We start from the raw sequence: 25,926 nt of genomic DNA, 5'->3' as shown, positions 1-25,926 counted from the left end.
TTAATAAACCTGATAGGTCGTGCCTTCCTCGTCCCAATGTTCAGCTAGTTACATACCTTAGTTGGCTAGAATGGGAAATGACTACGAACATTAGAGCTATACAAGTGACAGTACATTCAACCAATATAGATGCCCAAGTTGATGTCAAGTGTGAAAATGAAGATCATTGTGCAAAGACATGTTGATCACTGGGACAAGGCAACAGAAAGCAGAACAGGAATTCTGAGAAGAGTGCTAACGACAAACCAGATGAATTAATAGGGCAGTTTAAACCGACAGCAGGAAACAGCCCTGCATGTGGCAAAATGCGAGTAGACCCGACTCTCACTTTACCACTATTAGCTCTCTTGCAACAATGAGCTGACGTCCTTTATGTGGAATGTAAAAGGTAGGTGAAAAAAATCAGTGGATTGTTTATTGGACGCCAGAACAGAATTAACATGTATATCTGGGGATCAGTTACCACAGGTTCCCTTGTCTGGTAATAAAATGTGGGCCAGTGGGGCAACTGGGAAACAGATGCACAGTGTGAGATAGTTTCTCTGATATTACAGCTGGGACCAGAGTCAAGAGGCTTATAATGGGTAGGTCCAGTCACACAGGTGCTCCTAGGTTTCTCCAAGGGAAAAGTCACCTGGAGTATCAGGCTCCTGGAGGAAAATGGACTGATGGAACACCCAGTTTGGGTAAAGACAAGCATGATTGTGGACTGTTACAAGTGGACCCAGTAACCTTTACTGTGCCTGGTATCCGCCCATCGTGAATCGGTTAGTGGAGAGAGGAAGATTGATTAAAACTCAGAGTATCCAACAGTCGAGAATGGCCAGTGAAGAAAGTAAACGGAGCTAGAGGTTGACAACAGGTCATAGGAATCTAATCAAATCGATAGATTAACCCCCTCGGTTGCCTCCTACTATTTTTAATGCCTTATCATCAGAGCACAAGTGTTTTCAGTAATTGATATGGCAACTGGCTTTTGGCCTGTTCCCTTAGCACCAGAGATCCAGCCTTGGTTTGCTTTTACGCTAGGCCAACAACGGTACACATGGCCTAGCCTCCCTCAGGGAGTCAGAGCAGCCCTACAGTTTGTCACACAGCATCACAAAACTATCTTCGTGAGGTGCCACAAACAAATTCAGTTATCAGCCAATATGTAGATACTAGCACTAAAACTGCAGATTCTGTTTCACACAGGTTGTTGCTAGTTGCGAGATGTCACCTGAAAGCAAACATGACATTGTTCCAAGTGAGTGGGTATATAAATCAAGAAACGTCAATGTGAACTGCTTGATGCTAAGTGGGAAGGTCCCTACCAAGTTCTGCTTGTCACACATTCTGCAGGGAAAGTCAAAAGGCAAGAAAACTTGGATCCATGTGTCACATGTCAAAAGAGCTCTTGACACTTAAATGATTGAGCCAATGTGCTTGCCGATATGTTTTTCCATATCCATTTTCATGTTGTTAATTTTACTGTTTTGAGTCCAGCAGGTCCACCATCTGAGGTTGCCAGAGCTCCCCTAGGGAATTACAGGTTAATACTTATCTTTAACTATGCTAAAAACACTAACCTTTCAAAACACTGGATCTGTTCACATTTTCCCCTCAATGGTCAAGGTGGGGTGCCAATAAGAGGCTTCCACACGATGCCTCAAGTCTTGGTGGTGTTTCAATAGTGGAACCCGTTGTCTCATCCTTGGATGACACTACCAATTGCTCATCCTCAGATATATTGCTACACAGATCAGTATCAACCTTCAATATATCCTGTGAACCACACTTGTGTGAACTTCATAATAAAAGGTTTACCAAGAGCCCCATGGAGCTTTTAGTGTGATGGCAATAATGGCACTATGCTGGGAGCCCCTACTGTCTGTGGCACTATCATCATAGTTTGCTGGGGCACAAACTGTCTCAATGGAATCAACTGGATCTGTAGTGACCACATGTGCTCATGGTTACTGGCACAGTGATGTGCATCATGCTATCCCTCACATTTATCACTGTCCTCCTTTGCCTGTAAGAAGAGGACTATCACAGAGACTCAGTGCTTCTTTCCTATCCTGCTTCCATGGTATGGTGCACTAAGTTATCCAGTGAAAATATCAATATAGCCTCTGTTCTGGAAAAGGTAGTCATTGACACCTTTTTGGCACTAAGATTAATGATGAGATGGTAGCTATCTGCACAGTACCCCTGCAAGACTTTGTTAGCAGCTTGGGGGTGGGGGTAGGCTTTATCATCTACGCCATGGAGCTAGGCTTCAGGTTAGTTGGTTCCCTCAGAACATCCACAGTCCAAAGACTTGTTTTGCATGGTGATTTTATTAGTTTTATATCTTGCCCTTCTGGTTATCAAATGGTGTAGTGAGGAAATGATTGGTAATGTTTCAGAAACTGCTAAGCTTCTCCCTGTAACAGTTTCCCCTCACATCAACACCTGTGTTGGTATTTATATATAATCCAGCCCAGTACGCGTACTCGCCAAGTTGGATGACCTTTCCTTCTATTGAAGGCTGCTCCACAACTCCTGAGGCCAAAGATAGTTGGAAATGATTTTGTAATACGCCCTTGTTTGCTTAATCCTTCTTCATGAAGTGCAGGAAGAATCAAAGGTACTATTTTGTTTTAAATATAACATTTTCTATGGTATATTTTTATTCACATTTTACATGAAATAAATCTTACTGAAACTTCAAGTTTGACACAGACTAAACCCTGCTTCAAGTTTCACTTATTACATGTGCTGCTCTGCTTGTCACGAACTCTGTGATTCAGCTACCTTGGCAAAAGACCACTAACTTGTGCACAATTCCTGATCAGAGATCTGGACTAAACAGTGTTGACCACCTTCTGTCGTGTGTTTAATTAACCAATGAACGTAATTGGGTCTTCTCTGGAGTACTGAATAATACTGTGCAACAACAATAGAAAGGAGAGAGACTGATGACATCTTGAAAGCATGCCAGAGAGCACACACAAGACTGAAGAGCTGGTGCACATCTCGAATGAACCCCCAATAAGCTTATCCAAGACTTATGAGGTGTCAGTGAATTCTTGAATCTAACACGTTATATCTAACCCAACTAGTTAACCCTGGGGAATACCACTACTTCCCCCTGTTTTCTATCCTTCAGCTAATTTTGTGTGTTATTGCTACTGTCCATTTTATTCCATATGGCTTAATTTTGAAACAAGCCTATTACATGGCACTTAAAGTGCATATGCACAACATCAACTGTATGTCCCTCACACTATTATTTCATTGAGTTTTTTTTAAAAAAAATGTGCTGGTGCTTCTTTATTATTCCATGCTTATCCACTTGGCTAATAATTCTCCTAAATTAATTCAGAAATCTTTCCCTTATGACCAGCCTATTTTTAATAAATTCTCATGGAATGAGGGTATTGTTGGCACAGCCATTCCTAATTGCCCTTGAAAAGTTGACAGTGAGTCACCTTCTTGAACAGCTGCAGTGCATCTAATTCAGGTACACTCAGTGCTGCTGGGAAGAAAGTTCCACTTCTGGCTAAAATTGCTTCAACCTTATCTTGTGCATGGATATACTGAGTTGCCCCATCACTGAGGATGGGGATATTTGTGGAGCCCCCTCCTCCAGAGAGTGATTTAATCATCCATCATATTCATAACTGGATGTGACAGGACTTAGATCTGATCCATTGGTTATGGGATTGCTTCATTTTTTCCACATACTGCTTACATTACTTGCATACCAAACAATCCAAGTAGTAGCTTCACCAGATTGACCCTTTATTTTCAGTTATGCCTGGCATGTCCTCCCTCACTCCATTGAGCCAAGGTTGATCCAATGGTAGAGAGTGGGGTATATGTTGGGCCATGAGGTTGCAGATTATGGTCGAGTACAATTCTGCTACTGTTGATGACTCCCTCCTAAGGATGCCCAGACGCAGATTCATTTATTTTAACCGAATTCCAAATCTCAAACTGGAATCATGGATTATTAGTTCAACATAACACTACATTTCACTCTTGGGTTAATCTTAGTCCAGTGTAGAGAAAGAGGGTGCTGAGCTGAGGAAGGATGCAAAATTCAACAAGTTATGGTTCTTGCTGACATTAACTAGTGACTTTTTGAAAAGTGCACGCCAGGAAAGGAAGAGGGTTAGTCTTAGCAGTGATTTAGGAACATTGGTTTGTGGGAATTTCAGTGAATGCTTTGTGCCCCCGACAGCAAGTGCCATGTCAGAACTACTGGAGCAAGCCCATGAGTCACCACAATTGGGAGCAGGGCAATCAACAATTGCTAGTGACAATAGAAGGCTATTCCAGTATCACCCACCACTGATACAATGCAGGGAGCAGAGGGGAACAGAAATATTCTTACAATATTAATTGGATACTTACTAGTTTCAGGTCATCAGTATGTGAAAGCAACTTTAGGTATGCACCACCACAGTCAATACCATTTTGGAAATTCACTTCATACCTGAAAAACAAATACATAGAATTATTGTGCATATAATCAGTCATCTCCTTCTGACATTTTACCAAGTTGTTAAACCAGAAAACTTTTATTCTGACCCTCAATTTTTTCAACATTTCCAAACCAAGAAACTGCTTTCCAGCTTTGGCAGTAACAGCTTCTGTCAGCATCCATCTGGACCACACTTCTCTAGCTTCCTGAGAGAGTAATCACCAGGTAAAAAGGGGTAAACTAGTTCCCCTCAATCCAGCCTTTTGGTCACAATAAGGATATAATTTTCTTTTTCCTCGAGGATACACCTTTTCCAAATCAGAATGTATGTAACTATTTAAGCTATGAGCAATAAGGGGCCATTCAAACAAAGATTTTCTCTGAGCAAATTAACCACTAAACCAGGGAAAACAAAAGTGAAGTCAAGCAATTGGCCCTCATGCAATCATTGGAGCCCACAATCACACATCAGAAATAAGGGGAGCAAGAAGTCAACAAGAGTATATGTTTAAAATGTCCTTTTGATTGTTCTTGAGGCATAGATTTTAAATACTGCAGTCAACTTATGTTAGCTGGTTTCTTGGAAACAGCTGGACATTTTCCATGGTTGAGATCTCAGTTTACTGGTAGGCGCCTAGTACAGTTGGACTGACGGTTTGAAGGGGAGGCAGAGTGCAAGAGACAGAAGTCAATTTCCTCTGAAGACATTCTTGACACCACCCATGTCACTTGCAAGCTGCTGAACAGCCTTGCCTTGAAACACTTCATCCATTGTGTATTTCCAAGAGGTTTTGGGTCTGTCTGTCCAGGCAGCCATTATTTCAATATTCACTACTTTGTTTTTTTTAATGTCTCTGCCTTTGATGATTACAATAGATTACAGGAAATGTCTTCCTCCTTTTCTACATTGGAGAGTTTGTTTCTCACCTTTACCTCAAAAGTGTGGCCTTGCATTTTTACAGCAGCTTGCTGTGTCTCAATTTCAAACTTCAGTCAATTAAAAAAAAATCATATTTTAAAAAGACTTGTGGCAACTCCCATCACAAATAAAAATGAAATGAGATTCACTCAAACACAAATAAAAACATTCACTTAGACTTGCAGACTCAACTAAAACTGATGGGATAATTCAAGTCTGGATAGGGAGTTCACAATCACTTTTGACCTCACTGCAATGTGGGTGTTTTTTTTGAAAAGGTGACATGGTTAGGGAAACAAACTCCAACTGAAAAACATTGTGTTCGGAGTTTTGAATCTCTCATAGGTTAAAAGGTTGTGGTCTCCTTGGGCAGGATTATGATCTCACCCAAGCTTGGTCTGTTTTGTGAGCCTTGCCCATCCCCATTCCAGGGTGAGAGAGATGGTATAATTCTGGCCCTTATATCCATTCCAAACATATGAGCTTGAAAATAAGTAATCAACCTAGGGTTTCTTTTTCTGCTGTAGAATATTTTTTGCATATTCAGTTTTTTGGATGCTTCTCTTTTGGAAAAGTATTATTTTGGTATCTCTATTCCCAATTTGATCTCCTAGAAGAGGACAGCTCCTACTCAGGTCACCAGTCTTCATGGAACTTTAAATCATTGGTTACTGTCTGAAACTGCTAACAGTAATTTATTAAAATGGCTTTCAACTTCTCAAAAGCTTGAGATTTTAGTCCATACTACATAATCTTTTTCTGTATTTAGGTTTGTAGGCAAGGTCACTACAGTTTTGAATTTTGGGAAGAGACTCCACATCCCTAAGCATCATGGTTTCCTGTTTGGTTATGGATACTGTTGTACCTTTTGCAGTTCTGGGTAGTACTTATTCTTGATCTACCAGATGTCATATGTAGGTCACCTTAGCAAATTCACTCAGATTGACCACAAGGTCAGCTGATTAATTTCAGGAAGAGGGCTTCCAATTGTTTTAAGTGAGTTGCCAAGTGTCACTAGGTCATCATTAGGTATACTACACAATTGGACAAACCAGCAACCATTTGATTCAGTCTTAGAAAGGTATCTCAGGGTTTAAGCCCAAAAGATATGACTGGTATAGTGCATTCAGTCATGAATGCAGGGATTTCCTTTGCATGGTTGGTCAAGAGAACCTACCAGTATCTCTTGGTTAAGTCTATCTTTGTAATGTAGGCTGCATTACCTACTCTATCTATGCAGTCTTTCAGGTGAAGCAGTAGATGGAGTCAGCTTTGGTTACTATGTTAACCTTTCAATAGTCATTGCAGAGTCTTGGTGCTGCCCAGCTTGAGCAGGAGCACAACCAGGGAGCATCAGCTATTGCTACACGGTGGTACTAGCAGGTGCCTCAGCATTTAGTTATTTAATCTGCTTCCAAATCTAGGCCAGCTTTTTGGACCTAGACAGTAGGGATATTGCTCTCCCATATTTGCATCATGCAAAGCTGAAGAGGTGCAGCCTGGATTGTCACTAGAAAATGCATTTAAATGCAGTGAGCAACCTTGTCAGGACTCCTCATTGTTTGGCATTTAAATTGTTGAGTATGGGGTTCAATTTCACAGGGACCTGTTTTCTAGCCACACTACAGGGGGCTTACTGTGGGCATCAACCACATCTCCCTTCAATTCATCTTCATCGTCTCTCTCATCCTCCAGGTATGTTATTGGTAAGACTTACCTGCTTGTCCCCCTTCCTGCGCATGATATTGTTTATGTTGACATGGCACAGTCGTTGCTGTTTCCTCTGGTCTGTTGTACAAGTTAGATAGTTTACTTCCACAAGCTTCTTGGCTACTCTGCCATTGAATCAGATTCACTCAGCCCAGCAGTCTAAAGACTTCATGGCTTACCTATACACTGTAGTCACCTAGCAGAAACTTGAACGTGTTATAAATAAAGGCTGATGGTGACAGAAAACTGGCCTTAGATTATTGCATCAGGTCATGGTACAAGTCAGAAAATGCCAGGCAATGTTCCTGTAGCTGCTCTGTTTTTCTCTCCTCAGTTGGCTTCTCAGACTACAGAGGATGCTAACACTTCTGAACTCACCAGGTCATCACTGAGGAACAGGCTGACCCCATCCACAGGCAAACTGGGAATGACCCACACAATCACCAGTCCTGACAAAGTCACGCTCCAGGTGCACCTGGTACAAGCGGATGGGCATGCACCTTCCTTTGATATCCTTGATCATACTTTAACACTTACTGCACTCTTTGGTGGAATGGAGTCTTCCTTAGACAGTTGTGTTTATTGAGGAAATGTCTCTCCACACCCCAACCCTTCCCAACCTTGAAACACGGCCTTGCATTTTTAAGCAGTTTGCGCTGTCTCCGTTCAAATTGCTGCAACTGGACCAGTGTGCAGTTTTGGTCCCCTTATTTGTGAAAGGATATATTGGTCTTGGAGGGAGTATAGAGAAGGTTCACTAGGCTGATACCAGAGATGAGGGGGTTAGCTTATGAGAAATTAGATAGATTGGGCCTGTACTCATTGGCGTTTAGAAGGCTGAGGGAGACTTAAGATAAATGAAGGGGCTAGATAGGGTAGAGGTAGAGAGATTCTTTCCACGTAGAAAGGAAACCAGAGTTAGAGGGCATAGCCTCAAGATAAGGGGAGGGCAATTTAGAACGGAGTTAAGGAGGAACGTCTCTCGAGGGTAGTGAATCTCTGGAATTCCCTGCCCATTGAAGTGGTTGAGGCTACCTCGTTGAATGTGTTTAAGTCACAGGTAGATAGATTTCTGATAGATAAGGGAATTAAGGGTTATGGGGAGCAGGTGGGTGAGTGGAACTGATCCACTTCAGATCAGCCATGATCTTATTGAATGGTAGGGCAGGCATGAAGGGCTAGATGGCCTACTCCTGCTCCTAGTTCTTATGTTCTAAAACTTCCAGTCAGTTGAAAGTTGAAAAGCCAATGTGACAGATTTAATTGTGGAGTTGTGTTTAATGACCAAGTCTAGGTGAACAGTATGCAGGAATCATTTTCAAGTGTTAAATAGTTAAGTATTGCACTTTTCAGCTCCATAATAAGTACAAAAAAAACTTACAAAGAGCAAAGAAAGTACAGCACAGGAAGAGGTCTTTTGGCCCACTGTTTTATGATGCCTAAAACAGTATGTTCTTACTGAGTCCATATTCTTCCATTCATGTATTCATCTAGTTGCCCCTCAAATATATATTTTAGACTAGCATTTGGTAACAATACCATTATACCACTAGGGAATTTCATTTTCCAGAACGCAACCTGAAATTCTTTCAAAAAGCAAACTCAAACTCTTGAGCTGCCAAAAATCTAAATCTGTTTTCATGCTGATTTTAGACATGTGCTTGCACTGCTAATTCCTGACTTTGGAATCTTCTGCACCTATCAGTAGCTCCAATGTAAATTCGTGAGTTTGCCTAATCTTAGCAAACTATTTTAATAAATTTGTCAGATTAACACTGGAGTTTTTGGTATGTGCACATTAGGAACTGGAAGTATAAAAGGTCCCTTTCAGGCCAATACAAAGCAACTTTTGATTTACATACAAAAGAGGACCATACACTTGATTTGGATATTTTCCAATTTTGGTCACAAAGCAGCAAAGCTAAAAATTTTTTGCAGTTTCATCTCATGGTTTGTGTACAAAAGATAAAGCATCAGAAGTATAATAATGCACATTTAACTTTATGAATTCGCTTGTAATTCTCCCTCAAAGATGAGCCAATAAGTACTTACTGGATAATTAAAGGTTCACCTTTGAACAGAAAGGGTTTCTTCAGTGGAGCTGAAATTGCATGGTGCTTTGCTTTTGACTTCAGCACCAAACCTTTGTCACCAGGCACTGTGTTTTCCATTAACTCCTCTACTGCCCATTTTCCTACAAAAGGAAAAGACTGACAGGCTAGACTATTATAAATCAAATAAAAGTGTACTTCATTTATCAGTTTTGAATACAACATCAAAATGTAACATGCAGTACAGGGGTAGTTTTAATTTAAACCATATTCTGCTAAATAAGGGGGCGTGTAAATAGGGCATACTTTTAACATTTGCAGCCTCAAGTCACATAATATGAATATGCCCTAATTTAAAAGTGCAACTTGATAAAATGTAAATTCATGGATACAAGTGCTCAGACAGCCAAGTTCTTAATCTCTGATGCACCCTCTTAGGGAACTGAACATAGTTAAGTTCTTTTTTTAAAAAAGGCACATGAAATCAGTTTACTTGTCAATTTTCCATTCTTCCCTGTTCTTTACTTGCAGGGGGCACAGCTATGGCTAAGCTATGACTTAGCTAAGAACATAAGAAACAGGAGGAGTAGGGACAATAGTGCCCCTCAAACCTGCTTCACTGTTTAATAAGGTTGTTCTTCCACCTCAACTCTACTTTCCTACCCGATTCCCAAATCTCTTACAATCTAAACATATATCTATCTCACCCTTGAATATTCTCTACGACTGAACAAAAGCAGCCTTTTGTGGATAACAACTTCCCAAGTTAAGAAATTTTTCATCTCAGCCCTAAACTTCTGACCAGATCCCTATATCTAGAATGTTTCATTATGGGAAATAGCCTCTCGATTCCTCAAATGGTAAATGCTGTACTTATGAAATTGCCTCATTAAGGCCCCCAAGGGTATAGGTCCAATTTAATTAATCCCTCTTTTAGGGCAACATCCACACCCCGAGAACCTCTAAAAGTTTCACTGCAACCCCTCAAAGGCAACTAAATCTTTCCTTTGACCAAAAGAGCACAATACTTAGGTATGGCCTCACCAAGGCCTTGTGAAGCTGCTGCAATACTTCCTTACTCTGACACAATAAATCCCCTTGCAATAAAGGCCAACATACCATTTTTCTTCCTAACAGTTTGTTCTAACTGCATTGTGTACAAGGACACCCAAATCCCTCATTCAGTAGGTCAAGGTTTAAATTAAAGCTAGTGCATAGTATAAAATCAAAAACTCAATATTGGAAAACAGTTATTTTAAGTTACAAAGATTCACTAAACAGGAAAAATCAAAATACATGGACACCAGACAATAGCAAGAAAAGATGTCACCCTAAGAACTCAATTTATTTTCCTCCATGAAATTTGTATTCCAACATACAAATATAGAGCAGCAGCAGGCCATTCAGCCCCTCAAGCCTGCTCAAACATGTGAGTGATCTGATAGTAACCTCAAATCAGCAGCCACCTACTCCCAAAAACCAGTCACACCCATGCTTGCTAAGAATCTCCATCTGCCTCAAAAAACATTCAAAGACCCTGCTTCCATCGCCTTTTCAGGAAGGGCATTTCAAAGACCCATAACACTCAATAAATTTCACTTCATTGCCATTTTAAATGGGCAACTACATATTTTTAAAACAGCAACCTTTAGTTCCAGTTTTTCCTCACTAGAGGAAACATCTTCCACCCTGTCAAGACACTTTGGAATCTTATGTTTCAATCAATTCACACCTTACCTCTCCAGTGAGAACAAACCTAGCTTGTCCAACCTTCCTTCACAAATCACCCATTATAGGTAGCTTGGGAAACCTTTGAACAGCTTTCAACACATTTGCATCCTTCCTTAAATTAGCTGATCAACATGATACACAATATTCCAAATGAAGTCTCACTAGTGTCATTGAAGCATATCTATTTTTGTATTCACTTCTCTTCACAATAAGCAATTAACATTTTAATAGCTTTCCCAATTAAGAGCTGTACCTCCACACTAAGTTAATTAAAAAGTAAAAGTAAAGTTTATTAGTCACAAGTAAGGCTTACATTAACACAGCAAAGTTACTGTGAAATTCCCATAGTCGCCACACTTCGGTGCCTGTACAACTCAGTGTACCTAACCAGCATGCCTTTCAAACTGTGGGAGGAAACAGGAGCACCTGGAGGAAACCCACTCAGATATAGGGAGAACGTGCAAACTCTACAGTGACCCAAGCCAAGAATCAAACCTGGGTCACTGGCGCTGTGAGGCAGCAGTGCTAACCACTAGTCTTTTGCAACACATGCACTATGACACATATCCCCAAGCACTTGAGCTCAGCAATTTCTCATCATTTAGTTAATAAGCTTTTTATTCTCCTTGACAAAATGACCAATTTCACATTTTTTTTGTAGCTTCCTTATGTCCCCTTCATAAACTTACTCTCCTACCTAGCTTGGTGTCATTAGCAAATTTGGCAACCATCCCATCTGTCACTTCTTCCAGGTTATTAAATAAATTGTAAACAGTTGAGGTCCCAGTACTGATTCTTGTGGCACACCAAACACTACATCTTGCCAACTTAAAGTCCCATTTATATCTACTCTTGGCTTCCCATTAACCAGTCAATCTTCTAGCCATGCAAATTTGGCATCTCCTATTCCATTTTCTCCAATAACCTTTATGTGACACTTATCAAATGTCTTCTGGAAATCTAAGCACAGAGCATCCACGAGTTCCCCTTTATCCACAGCATGTTACTTCCCCAAAAAACTCCAATAAGTTGGTTAAACATTTTTCCATTCACAAAACATCAACATGATCTGACTACCTTAAGTTCATCCAAGTGCCCTGCTATAACCTCTTAATAACACCTTCTAACATTTTCCCCATGACATATTAAGCTAACTAGCGTGCGGCTCCCACTTTGTCTCCCCCCTTTCTAATAAAAAGGAGTTATATATTTACTATCACTGAATCTATTGAGTTTTGGCAAATTCAAACCAATGCATCAACTATTCTACTTAGCACTTCTTTTAAGACCCCTGAGATGAAGTCCATCAGGACCTGGGTACTTGTTAGCCTGCAGCTCCAACAATTTGTTTAATACCACCTCTGATGATTGAAATTCTAACAAAACCCTCCCATCCCTTGAGTCTTCCCTCTCTTCTAATTCTGAAGACAGCTGCTTTTGGGATGTTAGTTTGCATCAGTCTTCACTATAAGGACACAATTTGTTGAACTTTGTCTGGTGTGGAAAGTCCAGAAATTTACAATATAAACAACTCTAAATCAACAGGGTACTTCACTTAAGAGTGAAGTTTTATTCTTTTAAAAATATATTGACTGCTGTTTTAGATAACCAAAACCATCATGCTTAGACATGAACAAAATTGCAATTTTAGACTCAAATTTGACAGTAATCTTTATTTATACTGTAAACTAACATCAGGAAATAAGACTGTTCACAATAACCTAAGCAGTATGAACAGGTGTAGGCTACATAGTGCATCAAGCCTACTGCATCATTTGGTTAAGATTATTAGCTAACTTTTACATCAATTCCACTTTCCCATCATGACTGCCATACCCCTGGATTTTCTTAGAATCCAAAATCTATTAATCTCGGTATTGAACTTATTCAACAACTGAACATTCACAGCCCCTGTTCGAGAATTCCAAAGACACATGACTGAGTAAAAAGGTTTCCTCTTACATCAGCTGTAATTAGCCAAAATCTTATCCCGAGACTATGATCTCAATCTCTCCAATCAGAGAAACAGCCTCTTAGCATCTACCCTGTGTAGCCCAAGAATTTTAGAAATTCCACTGAAAAATACTGAGCAGTGTACAGTTCATGAAACAAACCAAGTCTCAAGTCTAAATAAAAGTTAGCATGCATCAAAGATTGTAGCCTGATCATGAGATCAGATGTTTAAGATATGAGGGTAGGTATAGGGTTATGATGCAGATTGGGTAAACTGGGGCTCTTTTCCTTAGAAAGACAGAGATTAAGGGAGGAACTGAGAGGTGTATAAAATAATGAAGGGTATAGAGAGTAAACAGTGGCAGGCTTTTTCCTAGATTGGAGATAAATATCACAAGGGGTCACAAGCTAGGGGGAGAAGTATAATTTGGATACTAGAGGGAAGTTTTTCCACAGAGGATCGTGGGGGTATGGAATGCACTACCAAGTAAGGTGGAGGAGGCAGGCACGCTGGACTTGAAGGTTTACTTAGATAGGCACATGAGTGAAACAGGGATGGAGGGTTATAGGAGACGGTTTTAAATAAGGGTCAGAGCCTCGGGACATTACTAGAAATCTAATGCTACGTGTTGATGTTTTGTCTCTTTTACTCTGCAGGTGTGTCAGTCCACCTTGTTGTCTAATGAGGGGCATGCACATGGTGGGTTGTGTGTGGGCTGCTCTTGGATGTTTCGAGAGTGGCCTAGTACTCCGTGTCATGTGCGCTTAAAACTGGACCAGCAGATGGGCACCACGACAGCTCAGTGACTATCACTGCTAGCTGTGCAGATACATGGATTTGGGCCAGTGTCTGTGGGAGTTTGCACATTCTCCCTGTGGTTGTGTGGGTTTCCTCCCACACCCCAAAGATGTGCTCTTAGGCTGACTGGTGTAAGAAATTGTCCCTAAATTATTCTTCCCCAAATCTGGTTTCCAATGGGGGTACCATTAGCATAGACACGGGTCAAGGGAGGTGTAGGAAAAATACATTAAGTTGGCGGCGTGGGCTCGTTAGGCCAAAGGGCCTGTTCCGCATGCTGTGTTGTTCTTTGTTCTTTAGAAGAAAGCGCATTTTTATTTGGAAGTTATCTCCAAATCTCAAATGCTTCTAAGGGAACCAGAGAACAAACCCACATTTAAGCATTTATATTTGGAATTCACTATTCCAGAGGGTTGCAGATAGTCAGTGGCTGAGTATGTTGAAGACAAGAAATGTATGGATTTCTAGTTATTAAATACATAAGGGACGTGGAAATACGGCTGGAAAATGGCATGGAGGTAGATTGATTAGCCATCAAGTTGAATAGAAGGATATGTTTGAGGAGCCAAATAGCTTACTCCTGCTCTTATTTCCCACGTTCCTATTCTAATTCTTTAGGAGAGAAACAGACTTGAATTTATATGGCATTTTTTCCACAATCAGATGGTTCAAAACACGTTAGAACAAAGTACAATCAAAATGTATTGTTGTAATGCAGAAAATACAGTAGTCATTTTGTAGCCAGCAAATTCTCAAACAGCAATGTGATAACAACGAGAAAAACTGTTTTTAATAATGTTGATTGAGAGAAATATTGGCCAGGACACCAGGAAGATCTCCCTTGCTCTTCAAAATAGTGCACTGGAATCTTTAACACCTACCCAAGCAGGCAGATGGGGCCTCAAGTTTAAGGTGTAATCTAAAAACTGTGTCTCTGACATTGCACCACTCCCACAGTACTAGAGTGGCACCTTGATTTTTATGCTGAAGCTCTGGAGGGCTGGCTGAACGAAAACCTTGTGACTGACGCAAGAATACTACCAACTAAACCAAGGCCAACAGTGCAGTGATATTACCTTTTATTATCAAGTTAAAATGCAATTCTTTAAAAGAAAAGCAAATACTAACCCCAACCTCACATTTAATATTTTCAATGCTGAGAGAATTTTTTGTGCATTCCACACTACAAGAGAACCCTGCTATATTGTTCAACATATCTAACTAAATTAAATATAGGCTTTTGTATGTGTGATGACTTCAGCCAAGCTACTGAGATTGGGTTTCTAGTTTATGAACTAGCTCATGAGTCTTAGCTCCTCGTGAAGCTGCTCCTGGGCCTGACGAGACGCACCATCAACAGGTCCAGACAGTGGGCAATCGATGGGGTCATCCATCCCGACTGTCTGCCCCTCTATTGCAGCTATATTTGCGGCCAAGTGTCCCTGGAGAGGGAGCACGTGTGTCCACAGGTGCAGTTGACACCTTCCGTGCCTGCTGGGCACCGCAGGGGCTGGAGTTTGTTATCGACCCCGATAATCACCTTTTAATTTATGTTTTAAGTTTCCTTTTGGATTTGTTTTGTTTGGGCTGTTCCCCCTTTTAATTTGTCCCTATGTTAATTTGAGTTTGTTTACCAAACAAGTAAACAAAAGAACTACCTGATGAGTCCTAATTGATGGTTAAATCAGGGGGCCTCATGCCCCCTATTTAAAGTAGGTGTGTCAGTCTCCCAGCTGCATTTCAGCAGGGAGAAACTGAGCTGGCTGTGTACAGATGTATGATGTAAATAAAGTAACTTGTGATAGGATTTTTGCCTTTGTGGAGTTATTACAGTAATTACTATACAATAGCATCAGTTACAATGCACTCACCAATGCTTCATTCACTTCAACCGACCCAAATAGGATTAGTTCAAATATTAGGCTTTGATTATCCAAGATTTGCTCCTTTACAACTTAAGGAAAATATAGCTCAGTTCTTAGTTCTTATGTTCTTATTAGGTTCTTAATGCAGCTTCCAGGGCAAGCTTCATCCGAGACACTTTCCAACAATGAGTAGTAAACAATTTAAAGCAACTGGACATTGAATCTCATGATTTCATGTGCATCCATTTTCAGAGCTTAAAATCACTAAATAGCAACAGTTAAATGAACTGAAAATAAAACTGCATAATTTAATTGATTCCTACCATCATATTTTGCAATATCTTCATCTGCATCATCTTTCTTGGTCTTGGACAAAACCCATCTTTAACGATAAAGGAATAAAAAGTAAAATAGCATTTGCACCCTGACAATTTTTGATTCAATGATAATATCAGCAGATTAGCTTAGCCAAAAATAATGCTAAAAATAAATGTATTATATGAATTGCATTTTTGCTCAGTAATCCTGCAGCAAAAATTTTCTTACCCATCTAAATTTCCACGATCAAATGTATCAGCAAAATATACTTCTTTAATGGGCACAGGTGTCTTGTATGTTACCTGCAAGTTTAGGCAAATTTCAATAACTTGTATACAATAAACAAAAACTTTATTTATAGGGACAAAGAATTGTTTGTATTAGAAATACGCTTTTAAAGGTTAAGTTTGGCCTTTTCATTTTCTAATCATAACAATTCGGAAGGCAATATGGTTATTCAAAATAGTTTAAAACAAACACGTTTTAATTTGCTAGGAAATTGACTTAAAAGTGGATCCAGATTACCTAAATCTTAAAACTGCCCGTTTTAGATAGAGCTCATGATGGACTCTTGTATGCTACAAACATATAGATGGGTTTCGTTGTAAAGGAAATGTCAGACACAAGATTTGAACACATGGCAAGGGTTCAAAACAGATTTTTAACCTTGTGGGACCATGATGGAACCTAATCCAGACTAATGGGATGGAAAACTTTTCTTTTTGCCAGCTGAAAAAAATCCCTTACGAGTTTGACCACTATTAATTCAGATTGCAGTGGACTCACCACAACCTTAAATGGCATATGGAGATTAATAAGGATTTGAATAACAAACTTCAGTTAAGAATTTTACTTTTACATCAGATTAGAGAGTTACTATTGGGCCATTCTGCATTTTGCCAAGCCATGCTCAACACTGAAGTATGCCCAATAGGGAAATACTCCCATGCCTGCAGGTGCAGCAGGTGGTCAGGAAGGCGAATGGGATGCTGGCCTTCATAGCGAGGGGGATTGAATATAAAAGTAGGGAGGTCTTGCTGCAGCTGTATAGGGCATTGGTGAGGCCGCAGCTGGAGTACTGTGTGCAGTTTTGGGCGCCGCACCTGCGCAAGGATATTTTGGCCTTGGAGGGAGTGCAGAGGAGGTTTACTAGGCTGATACCGGAGTTGAGGGGGTTGAGCTATGAGGAGAGGCTGAATAAACTAGGCTTGTACTCGTTAGAGTTTAGAAGAATGAGGGGAGATCTCATTGAGACGTATAAGATGATGAATGGGATGGATAGGATAGAGGTGGAAAGACTCTTCCCGCTCAAAAAAGACAGTAGGACTAGGGGGCACAGCCTCAAGATAAAGGGGGGGCAGTTCAGAACGGAGTTGAGGAGGAACTTCTTCACTCAAAGGGTGGTGAATCTCTGGAATTCTCTGCCCGTTGAAGTGGTGGAGGCTGCCTCGCTAAATATTTTTAAGAAGCGGGTTGATGGGTTTTTGATAAGAGAGGGGATTAAGGGTTATGGGGAGAGGGCGGGAAAGTGGAACTGAGCCACGACAGATCAGCCATGATCTTATTGAATGGCGGGGCAGGCTCGAAGGGCCAGATGGCCTACTCCTGCTCCTATTTCTTATGTTCTTATGTTCTTATGTTCTTCTACATATTCAACCATCCTCACGATAAATGCAAGGGTGAAAATGTATATAATTCAGAGTTTCTGTTAACCCAATATTCTTGCACTTGATATCTCTAATTTTCATCTATGTTGTCTGGATAATAGGAAGGGGAGATTTTGAATTCAAAAACAGGGCTTCCTTTTAATAACTGCAATTCCCACAGATTATATTTTTCATTCTTGTCTCCGTTCAGAAGCAGTATTAAAACTTGGGTCACATTCAATAAAGTATTTGAAGTAAACTTGCACCTGAACTATAGATTTGCTCTCCTTAGTAGTTTCGCTGCCAGTGTCAGTTTCCATCTCCAAGGCATCCACCTCTGTTTCATCATCATCATTTTCAGCCCAGACTACTGCTACTATGAGCAAAAGTCCAAGAAAAAACTGTTCCCATTTCAGCCTCATATTGGTTGCTTACCTGTGTACAAGAAACAGGATTAATGACCATCACATATACATTTACCGTAAATAATTGCACCAGGTTTCTTCCCTCTTCTCCAGTAGGCACCAATTTTGGCAACTCAAGTTGTTTGAGGAAGGAGGGGAAGACTGAAGTAGGATATGTCTCACTCCTCTTGGAATGGAAGGTTGGAATATCATTCAAAGCTTTTCATGTAATTACACAGATTAAATATTAAGTATTGAAGTAAAAACTATATTGCTGCTCTTCTTTTATCTTATGTTATAATTGACCCTTTCTATCGTTAGTGTAAAGCTATAGCCTTACCAAATTGGCTATTCACACAAGAGTTGCAGAGGAAGGTATTCAAGCATGAAGGGAGTGTGGGGAAAATATGAGAACTGGATGTTTGTTCTCACACAGCTGAGATTAAACAACCCAATGCAGACCATGGTTGAACATGGGACCTTCTTGGGTAGTCTACATAGCTCAGACACTTGAAGTATAATTTGAAATAATTACCTAAAGTGGAATTATTAAGCTATTTTGTCAATGCTGAAATAGAACAGATTCCAAAAGGAAATATATAGTCTTCATTAATAACAAAACACATCAAGCAAAAAAGTTTTTAAAAATAGTCATTACTCACACTACACCACATACCAAGCATGCAGCTGTTATTCCTAACCAGTCTGGTAAGGTTACAGTTATACACCACAACAGAGGATGGAGTCAATTATAGCACAAGCTTAAAAAAGAGCAGCAATATGATTCTTACGTTAATACTGAATATTCCATATCAGTATGATAAATTATAAAGTTTTGAATGACATTCCAACCTTTTATTCTAAAAAGGAGTGAAACTTTTCCTATTTTAGTCTCTCCCCTCCTTCTCAAAAAAGCCAAGTTGCCAAAATCTGCCATAATGTCATAAAGCACAATTTTTCAGGAAGTTTTCTTGGGATGTTGGTGCAAAATTATCCACATTACAAATAAGCAATAATACAGGAATGGCTTAACAAGATTAAACTTTTTTTTTTACAGCATTGGATTTAATGAGAGAAATGTGCCAATCTTCACAATAACAGGCACCAACTACAAATCATAATTTAATGAAGTTTGCCTCTTACAGCCTACATGCTAGATTGAATACATTCTCTCCCAGAATGCAGAAGAGTGTGGATTGTCAGGAACATCTCCCAGTATACTTCATAAATTATGTGGTGGATGGATGTCAGAATTCAAATAGGACCAACTCTCCCCTTTTGCCCTTCTCATTTTTGAAGAGTACAAGGGGGCAAAGTATTACACAAAATGAAACAGTCACCCAATTTATCCAAGCTATGCAAACTCAGATGACATGCTGAGGGGCTGAACCATTTTCTATCCTTAAGCCAATTTTTATCCAAGTAGACTTTGGTCCACTGATGAGCCTCAGTTTTGTTAAAGAGCCTTGTCCGTTATGTGGCATTTTGTCAACATATTCTTAAAATTCATATAGTCAACATCTACTGCATTCCCTTCTCAACTTTTATCATTACTTCAAAAAAAAGTCAAGAATGATCTTTCTTTTACAAGTCAAAAGCTCTCTTTAATCAACTCAAATCTCTCCAAGTGCCTGTTAATCTATTTTCAACTGATTCTAAAGCCTTTTCTACCACTGTGTTAAACTGACCAGCCTATAATTACTAGAAATGCCTTCACACTTTCTTAAAGGATGCCATATTTGCCACTCTAATCCTCTGCCCCCTCCCAAGTCTTTCCACCCTCACTTACTTTAGTAACCTGCAAGGCATCGGGATCAGGCAATTAATAATCCATTAAGCATCACTAGCCTTTCCAGTACATCCTGCTCAATTTTCATCTAATCCATTACCTCTACCATCTCCACTTCCACTGAAATCTTTTCAGTATCCTCTTCAATATCTAAATGTCAATTCAAATTAGATGTCAAACATTCTAGTTTTGCCCTGCTCCTCTTCAGCAAACATCATTATCTTTGTCACAGGTTAGGTCCTACTTTGCCTCTAACTACTCACTTGCATGTTAAGATTTTTGGTTAATAAATTTTGGAGTAATATATTACCATGGATAGAGGATTAGTTAACATACAGGAAGCAAAGAGTAGGAATAAATGGTTATTTTCAGGTTAGCAGATTGCGCCAAGTAGAATGGAAGTGCAGGACACACAGATGCTGCAAAAAAAAATATATAGACAGGTTAAGCGAGTGACATATGAAGTATAATGTGGTAAAGTTTAAGTAATTTTCTTGAACACATGAATGGAAAGTTTTAAAAATGTTGATGTCTAAAGGCATTTTGGTGTATGTGTACAAGAATCACAAAGCTAGAGTACAGCAAGCAATTAGGAAGACAAATGGCAGTGACCTTTTTGCAAGGGAACTGGAGTGGAAGAATATAGGTGTCTTGCTACAATTATACAGCTTTGGTGAGAAAACACCTGGGAGTACTATGTGCAACATTGGTCTCCATATTTAAAGATATAATTTGCATTGGAGGCAGCTCTACAGCAAAGGTTTACTGGATTGGTTCCTGAGATGAGGAGAGTGTCCTACGAGAGATCGCATTGGGATATTCAATATTATGAAAGAGTTAGACAGAGGGTTCTTGCCGAGTGGTCAAACCTAGAACATCAGGGCACAAGTCTCAGGATGAGCAGTCAATCATTTAGGACTGAGATGAGGTGAAATTATTTCAAAGGGTTGTGAATCTTTGGAATTCCCTATCTCAGATGGTGTGGGCACTCCAACGTTGAATAAATTTAAAGCTGAGGCAGACAGATTTTTGGTTGCTTTGTAATTAAGGGATATGGGGAGCAAGCAGGAAAGCAGAGTTAAAGCTGATGACTAGCCATGACCATACTGATTGGCAGAGTAGGTTTTACTACTTGCTCCTATTTTTTATTTTCTTCATGTTTAACATGTTAACTGCCATTGTATTCTCATTTTCCTTCTGTCAGTTGTATTTTCATCTTCACTTCCTCTAAACTTATTGGGTTTGGCCAGTTCTAGCTTGCATAATTAATGTAATATGCATCATGCACCCTTTAATTTTTGTGTTATCATATTCTCTACTTTCCTCACCATCCAAGGAGCTGTGGCTTTTGTTCCCCTGCCTTCCCTTCTTGGTGAAACGTACCTAGCCTCTTTCTGAAAGACCTCTTATTACTGCTTCTTTCTCCCCCTCAAACATTCATTCCATTTTACTCTGGCTAGATCACCTCATTCTATTGAATTTTTCCCCTCTTCCAACTGAGTTCGACTTCAAATTTGTTTCTGTTCTTCTACATTACTAATCCAAATATTACAAGTTGACCACTCTTACCCATGTGTTCCCCCACAGACAGCTAGCCCAGCCTATTCCCTGACACTAGATTCAGTAATGCATCATTCCAAATTGGACTGAATATATTGGTCCATGAAGTATTCCTGAACATATTTCAAAAATTCTTCCACCTCCTTTCCCTTAACTCTAACACAAAATACCCAAATATCGATAGGGATAAAGTCCTCTAATAACACTATAGTTCTTGCTCATCCCCTACAGATTTGCTGCTTTACAATTTTCTTATTATTTGGAGACTTACCAAATAACCCTAGCACCACATTCATACTTTTCTTACTTCTCAACCCTAAACAAATGGCATGTCTTTGAGCTGTCAAAGACATCCTGTTTTCAACACTAATGTCTTCCCAAGAAGTCCTGCCACTCCACTTCCCTTTTTCCATTCTTTATCCTTTTTGAACATGTTATACATTGTACATCAAGTGCTCAGTTCTCACCATTTTAAGCCATGTTTCTGTTATTACCATTACACAGCTATTTGAGCTCAATCATCAACCTTATTCATCACACTTGTGTTAACCATGTATTCTAAGCTTGTCTTGCAATTCTTGCAAACCTTCTTAGATTGTTCCCATCTAATATGGTATGTCTTTGTTCTCTAGTAACACCCAATACTCATTCTACGCATCTTGTTCCTGACTTCTACAGGCTGGAGCCAACCACTGGCTAATTTAAACTCTCCAGCCATACTAGTGAACCCCCCAGTGAGATCATTGGTCTTAGTCTTGTTGAGGTGCAAGCAATCCCCTTTGAATAGATGTCTCCTGCCCTAGAAGTGGTCCCAATGTCCCATGAGTTTGAAGCCCTCCCTCGTACAGCATGCCTCAAGCCATCATTTTTCTACTTTCATTACTGCATGCTTCTGGAAGTAAACTAGAGAGATTACTACCTCAAGGTCTACTGTTTAAACTTCTGGTCAGGCTCCAGAAAATATGATCATAGGACCACAATACCTGTTCCCTTCATGTTCTTGGTATCAGGGAGTTCTGGCTCAGTCTCTTCCCTACAAAATATTTTGCACCCTGTCCACAATGTCTTTTACTCTGGCACCAACAAGGTAGCACATCTTGAAGGATTCACAATGGTGGTTACAGAAATACACGTCCGACACCCTAACTATGGAGTTGTCTATAATGACGACTGTAATTCTATTCTTTGCTATTCCCTCCTGTACAGTCCCTTGCCCACTCGTGTCATGGTTTGAATTGCACATCCCAGGTATTATCACACACTACTCTCGAGTACCTATTCGAGAGTTGTACAAAGTCTTCTGCATTTCCAGTTTCTTTCTATTCTTCAGCATGGCTTACCATCTATGATCCTGAACTTTTTCTGTCTGCAAGGTGACCAACTCCTTGAATGCATGATCCAGGAAACTACCAAATTAGCATCAGGGTTGTTGAGTAGTCTTAACAAAAAGTTTCAATTAACGTTGTACATAAAACAAATACATCAATTACAGTACATAAGAATCCAAATTGGTGTATTTAGATGTTTTATACACAAAACAAATATATTTTGTGACAAATAAAAATACTATTTCAAGCACAAGGCCTTCAGGTCATCCACAAATAACTGGATTGTTGATTACACTAACTAGAATAGTTGTTGCTGTAGGAAGTTTCAAAGTTGACAGTTAAGATGACCAACATTAACTAGAGATCTCAGTACCACAAAAGCAAAATACTGAATATCTGAAGGAGGAACAGAAAATGTCAGAAATACTAAGCAGGCCAGGTAACATCTGTTGAGAGAGAAACAGCATGGTCACTGACCTGAAATGTTAACTGTCTGTCTCTTTCTCCCTACCCCACAGATCCTGTGTAACCACTGGACATTTCCAGCATTTTCTGTTTACAGATCACAGCAACTATTAGCTAAGCTAAGTATGTAGAGCAAATCTAAGCCAAAATATTTTAAGTCAATGTATTAGTGCACTAGGAATGTTAATTTTATCAATTTGATGGTAATATTATCACCAGATTACTAAAAAGCATGATATCACTTGGATTCTAATCACCAGTAGAGTTGAACAACAAAATTTGAATCAACATATTGATTCTACTGTCTTAATCAGAAATCAGGTTTAATTTTTATTTCTTGACATTTCTGTTGGCAGCTACTGTAGGCTGTGAAAGGAAATACAAGAGGCCTAAGGCCTTTGACAATAGTCTCTTGAAGATCTGTTCTTTACATTAATGAAAAATTGAATAACATTAAACAGCCATTACTTTTATCTGGTTACACCTGCATCGCTCAAAAAAATCTTAATTGTGCAGAAATGTATCTATAATAAATATTAAAACTCGTAAGTCAATGGCTGCATTTTTTAAAAAAAGTGTGCACATCATTGACAATCAGCAGTATTACTTGCAACTATAAAAAAAACCCTCAACGTTGAAAAGCGATCTTAAACACGATGGTTTTTTTTTTGTACAGCTTGCACATTCCAGTCCTGTAATGAATGGAGATGGAGTAATTGCGGATCTGCTGCAGAAAATACTCAGCAAGACCATTTACCTCAAGATTTCATTGGCTCGGGATTTATTTTTATTAATTTATCCCCTCTGTTTTACTTACACTGTCTGTCGGGCGGGTGGGTGATCTGCGAGCTTGTACCGTCAGACGCCGGGCTACTCTATCCGCCTTCCTTCTTGGGTTTTTTTTCTCCTTCACTCTCTCGCTCCTTTCCCCGTTATCTCGCCGGCTCACATTTATAACCGCCAGAGCTGTCTGCGCACGCGCCGTGGCGACGCCAAGGCCGCGGGAGGCGGCGTCGCCTCGCAACGTGCTCCGGCCGTCAGGATTCAAACTGTCAGCCGGAGGGGGGAGGGGCTTGGCTCCAACCTGGAGCTCTAGTGGCCCCCTCCCTAGCCCCAGCCGCCCAAAAGAGAAGGAGGGGTGGGGCGAAGAGGGGGGCGGGGTTAGAACACAAGCTGGAATCGGCAGCCGAAACTGCAGCTGGGCCCGCCTGCGCAAAGGAAGATTTGGGGGGGTAGGCGCGAGCCAGCTGACAGTCAGAACCGTTAGACGGCTCGGCGCAAGCGCCGACCCCTCCTGGTTGGGCCCGGCAGCAGCAGGCGCGGAGTGAAGGTAGCTCGAGAGCTCAGGACATGGCTGGAGAGAGCTGAGTAACGTCGAGCAGGCTGAATAACAAGAGTTTAGAATAGGAAGAGCGAGGTAAGTCGTCAGGAAGGAGCAGAGTTGATGACGGGAAACAGGGAGAGAGAGGGGACGGGTAAATAATAGGGGAGTGTATATAATGGAGCGGGCAGGGGATGATGGCAGATAAGGGGATGGGCATAGTTGGAGAGTGGGCAGGGAGAGGGGTGCATAATGGACTGGGCAAGGGTGGAGGGTCTATAATAAGAAATGGGCAGGTGATCAGGGTACATAATGGATTTAATTTATTGGTGTCGCAAGTCGGCTTACATTAACACTGCCATGAAGTTACTGTGAAAATCCCCTAGTTGCCACACCACACACCTGTCTGGACACTGAGGTAGAATTTAACATGGCCAGTGCGCCTAACCAGCACGTTATTCGGACTGTGGGAGGAAACTGGAGTACCCGGAAGAAACCCACACAGTCATGGAGAGAACATGCAGACTTTGCAAAGACAGTGACCCAAGCTGGGAAGTGAACCTGGATCTCTGACACTGTGAGGTGGTAGTGTTAACCACTGTGACAGCGTGAAGGGTATATAGGGACAAAGTAGAAGTGAGCTGGATTAGTTACAGTAGGCGGATTCTCTCTTTAATTGAGTGGTCAGAGGAGAAAGGCACATAACAGGACAGCCTAAGCGGGGGGGTTCAAATTGTAGAAAATGCTGGAAAGTCTCAGCAGGTCTAACTGCATCTATGGAGAGAGAACCGAATTAATGTTCCCAGTCTGGATGACTTTTCATCAGAGCCTTCAGACTTGAAACGTTAGTTCTATTCTGTCTCCACAGCTGCTGTCACACCTCCTGAGATTTTCCAGCATTTCTGTTTTTAATTCAGATTTCAGCAGCTGCAGTAATTTGCTTTTACCTTAGAGCTGTTAATTGACTGGGGGGTAAGGTACAGAACAGTAGAGGAAAGTTTGAGAACATGGAAATAGGAGTAATTGCAGTTCATTTAGTTCTTTGAGCCTACTTTGCTATTTCAAAAAATCACAGTTGATTTGATGCCTTAAGTCCACCTTTCCACAATATACTTATATCCTTGATTCCCTTTGCATTCAAAAATATCGATCGTGTTCTTCAAAGTACTCAATGATTGAGCATTCACAGCCTTGTGAGGTGGAGAATTTCAAAGATTCACAGCCCTTTGAGTAAAGAAATTTCTTCTCACCTTAGTGCTAAATAGCCATTGCACCATCCAGTATTTAACAGCCTTTCTTGAATAATGGTGTTACATTTACTACCTTCCAATCTACTACGATTGTTCCAGAATCCAGGGCATTTGCAGTGTTAGTGTAAGCTTACTTGTGACATTAATATAAAAAACTTTAGATGAAATCTTTTATCACTGCAGCCACTTTTTTGTTTGGCCTTACAATGCAGCCTGCCTAGTTCAGTTGATTTGTTGGCCTTTGGTCCCATTAATTTCTCCAGGACTTTTTCTTATTACTTTAAGTTCTCATTCTCATTAGATCCTTGATTCTTCTGACCTTTTTGTGTTGCCTATTATTAACAGAATTTTAAAAAATTATTTC

At 40.2% G+C, this 25,926-nt stretch overlaps 1 protein-coding gene across 2 annotated transcripts in view; it reads right to left on the bottom strand.

Moving 5' to 3' along the window:
- LOC145346648 (calnexin-like) overlaps positions 1–23,963 on the bottom strand; it is a 56,894-nt gene extending 32,931 nt beyond the window's left edge. Inside the window, exons 1-7 of one of the 2 annotated variants that reach the window (XM_080194194.1) lie at positions 23,809–23,963; positions 19,949–20,057; positions 17,712–17,880; positions 16,028–16,101; positions 15,805–15,863; positions 9,135–9,276; positions 4,384–4,465 (exon numbers count right to left, since the gene is read on the bottom strand). In XM_080194194.1, coding sequence (XP_080050320.1) covers positions 4,384–4,465; positions 9,135–9,276; positions 15,805–15,863; positions 16,028–16,101; positions 17,712–17,867 — 513 coding nt within the window. In that variant the 5' untranslated portion in view covers positions 17,868–17,880; positions 19,949–20,057; positions 23,809–23,963. The remainder of the gene's footprint in view (positions 1–4,383; positions 4,466–9,134; positions 9,277–15,804; positions 15,864–16,027; positions 16,102–17,711; positions 17,881–19,948; positions 20,058–23,808) is intronic. The other variant, XM_080194185.1, reaches the window with a different exon arrangement.
- Positions 23,964–25,926: the final 1,963 nt, after the last annotated feature.

This window comes from Carcharhinus amblyrhynchos, chromosome 1, assembly GCF_965287045.1.
Source record: "Carcharhinus amblyrhynchos chromosome 1, sCarAmb.v2.hapA, whole genome shotgun sequence".
Classification (NCBI taxonomy): Eukaryota; Metazoa; Chordata; class Chondrichthyes; order Carcharhiniformes; family Carcharhinidae; genus Carcharhinus; species Carcharhinus amblyrhynchos.
Note: the sequence above shows the minus strand (reverse complement) of the source record. Positions and strands in the feature narration are given on the sequence as shown.